This window comes from Glycine soja, chromosome 16, assembly GCF_004193775.1.
Source record: "Glycine soja cultivar W05 chromosome 16, ASM419377v2, whole genome shotgun sequence".
NCBI lineage: Eukaryota > Viridiplantae > Streptophyta > Magnoliopsida > Fabales > Fabaceae > Glycine > Glycine soja.
Genome location: NC_041017.1, coordinates 17914256 through 17917135, shown reverse-complemented (window position 1 = coordinate 17917135; position 2880 = coordinate 17914256). Strand labels below are relative to the sequence as shown.

Sequence of the window (2880 nt, the reverse complement as noted above, 5' to 3'; positions counted from 1 at the left end):
GCTCCTATGTTGTCTTGCAAAATTTTCACCAGTCTTTTTTCTTCTTCTTCAAAGAGATTTGAATTGATGATGACTAGCTTCTGGAGTCACCTACAAGAAAAATATATTTCAAGTGTGGAGGTAAGGCTTTCAGCTCTATTGCTTCCTCCTTCGGTTTCTTTTCTTTTATTTCTTCAAAGAGAGATTGGTGGTAAGGAATTTCTCTAAAGGCATTTAGCTGTTGGAGACATTCTCAATTATTCTTTGCTTCAACTTCACTCATCTCCTCAAAGGCTTCAGTCAATGTTTTCTCTAACCCATCTTTTCTTTAAATATAATTTTTAGAGTTAGAAGTTACCTCATGCAAGACATCCATTCAAAAACACTCCCCTTTATCTTTCGGGTGCTTCATGGCTTCAAAGACATTAAATTGCACTTCACCACCTTGGACTCTGACAGTGAGTTTTGCATCGTCAACATCAATTATTACTTTGGAAATCTTCATGAAAGGTCTGCCAAGAATTAATGGAACTTCATTGTCTTCATCCATGTCCATCACCACGAAGTCGACTGGAAAGAGAAATTTGTTGACTTTCACCAATACATCTTCAATAATACCATAAGGATGCTTGATAGTTTTGTCAGCTAGTTGCAAAGCTATTCTTGTGGGTCTAATTTCAACTTCTCTGATGTGTTTGATCATGGATAAGAGCATGAGGTAGATGTTTGCACCTAAATCAAGAAGTGCTCTGCCCACCGATAATCTCCCAATAGTCACAGGAATTGTGAAACTACTGGGATCTTGTGATTTTTCTGGAATGGATTTTTGGATGATTGCACTGCATCCTACTTCTAGCTCTACCATTTCATCATCCGTGGTTCTCCTTTTCTTTGTAAGAAATTCTTTCATGAATTTGGCATATGTTGGCATTTGCTCTAATGCTTCTGTAAAGGGAATGTTAATCTGCAGTTTCTTAAAAATATCTAAAAAACGTGAGTACTGCTTTTCTTTATCCTTTTTTGATGGAGCATGTGGATAAGGAAGATGTTGAATTGCTGGATGATCTATTACAACTTTGCCTTTGTTAGACGTTGTTTTCTTCAATTTTTGCTTCTCCACTTCACTTATTTCCTTCTCTTCCTCTTTAGCTAATACTTCATTTTTTTGCTCTTTTTCGACTACTTCTTTTGCATCACTCATTTTTACAACTCCTTCATTTGTCTTTTTCTCACTATACTCACTTTCATCCTTCAAACCGACCACTGCCCCCCTCCTAGTTGTAACTTCCTTACATTTTTCTCTTGGGTTGACCTTTGTGGTTGTTGAGAAGGATCCACTTCCGTTCTCAAACATTTGTTTCGCCAATTATCCCACCTGAACCTCTAGATTTTTAAAAGAAGCATCAATGTTCTTTTGGTTTGAGATGGATGCCTGCATAAGCTGGGTTAAAGTATCTTTCATCTTGGACATTTTATCTGGCTGAGCTTGTTGTTGTTATTGACCCTTATTTGAAGAACTTCCATTCGAGTTGTTAGAAGAACTTGCAAAATAAGTGTTATTTGGACCAGAATATGCATTATTATGTGGTCTCCAGCCATAAGGCTGATTTGAACCTAAGCCACCCCTATTTCCTTGGTAGCTTCCTTGAAAGTTTTGTTGAGGTCTGCCTAAATTCTGTAGAGAATGGACCTTTTCTTCTTGTTGTCCATCATCAAGTGCTGAACAGTGGCCAATCTAATGGTTACCACCACAGAAATCACATCTCAAAATTTTTTGAACTTGGTGAGCTATCAGTGTTTTCTGTAGTCCACCTTGGTGACTGTTAGTCGATGAATACGACTAACTTTTGTGTATAAAACTTGTCTAAATTGTATCAAACTTCCCCAGTTTATGGTTATTTTGTAGTGTTATAAGTATTTTCTGTTAAGTATAGGTAATAAATACTTAGTACTTCCATTTTTGTGTGTTTAATAATCATTTTTTCTCAATTTCAAGTTAATTAGGTGACTTTGAAAAGTGTTGTTTTTCACCTTCTCGCTAAGCCAATCTGCTGGCTTAGCGAGCGTCCGCTAAGCGCAACACTCATTGGCTAAGCACGAGGAAGAATCTACAAGCCAATAATTACCTACAAGGGTTGTTACGTCACTGTAACAACCCCTACAAACAAGGACACGTAGCTCCCTCTCCACTTTATAAGTACCAGGTTCCATCTCACTCTTTCCATACTCACTCATACTCTCCTAACTCACGTACTTACTTAAGTGCCAGAGTCTTTTATTTTTTTGGTCCCCCCTATTGTCCTCTTAACAAATGAACTCTCATAGTGACGTGCAAGATCTTGGAGCTCACCTTGGTCACGTCCACCTTGACGTGGAACGTCTCCAGATTTTGGTAAGTTCATAATGAAATGAGAGAAAAGAGAAAATTTGAAATGTAATAAATGATAGATAAAGGGAGATAAATATAAAATGATGTCCAAATTGTTATGTTCACATGTCAAAATTACTGTTTACATGTTGTGTATGTGAAAATTGTTTGAATAAAATTAATCAATAAAGTTTAATATGTTGGTAGTCCTTGTAAATGCAGTAGTATTATTCAGTTTTAATCTCTAAAAAAAATAAAGTATTTCTTTTTTATCCCTTGTTTATTGTAATGTGTAAAAGATGGTCTTTTTTCTTTAAAAAATTCTTTTTTTTACAAAAAAAAAAACATTATTTTATTCTCTCATTTATGTAAATAAAGACTGCATATGACACGTATTCATAAATGAGTGAAAAAAAGAGAGTTTATTTTTGTGAACTAGAAGTGAATTTTGTAATAGCAAAAAAATTGTATTTATTACTAATCAATATTTTTTATTATTATAGAATTGATGAACATCGCGAGTTTTTATATGT

The 2880-nt window shown here is 35.0% G+C and overlaps 1 protein-coding gene across 1 annotated transcript; it reads right to left on the bottom strand.

The window, feature by feature from the left end:
* Window positions 1–355: 355 nt before the first annotated feature.
* LOC114389812 lies at window positions 356–1333 on the bottom strand. Its single transcript, XM_028350541.1, has one exon. It carries the CDS (start codon window positions 1331–1333, stop codon window positions 356–358), a length of 978 nt encoding a protein of 325 aa, XP_028206342.1.
* Between the last annotated feature and the right edge of the window lie 1547 nt (window positions 1334–2880).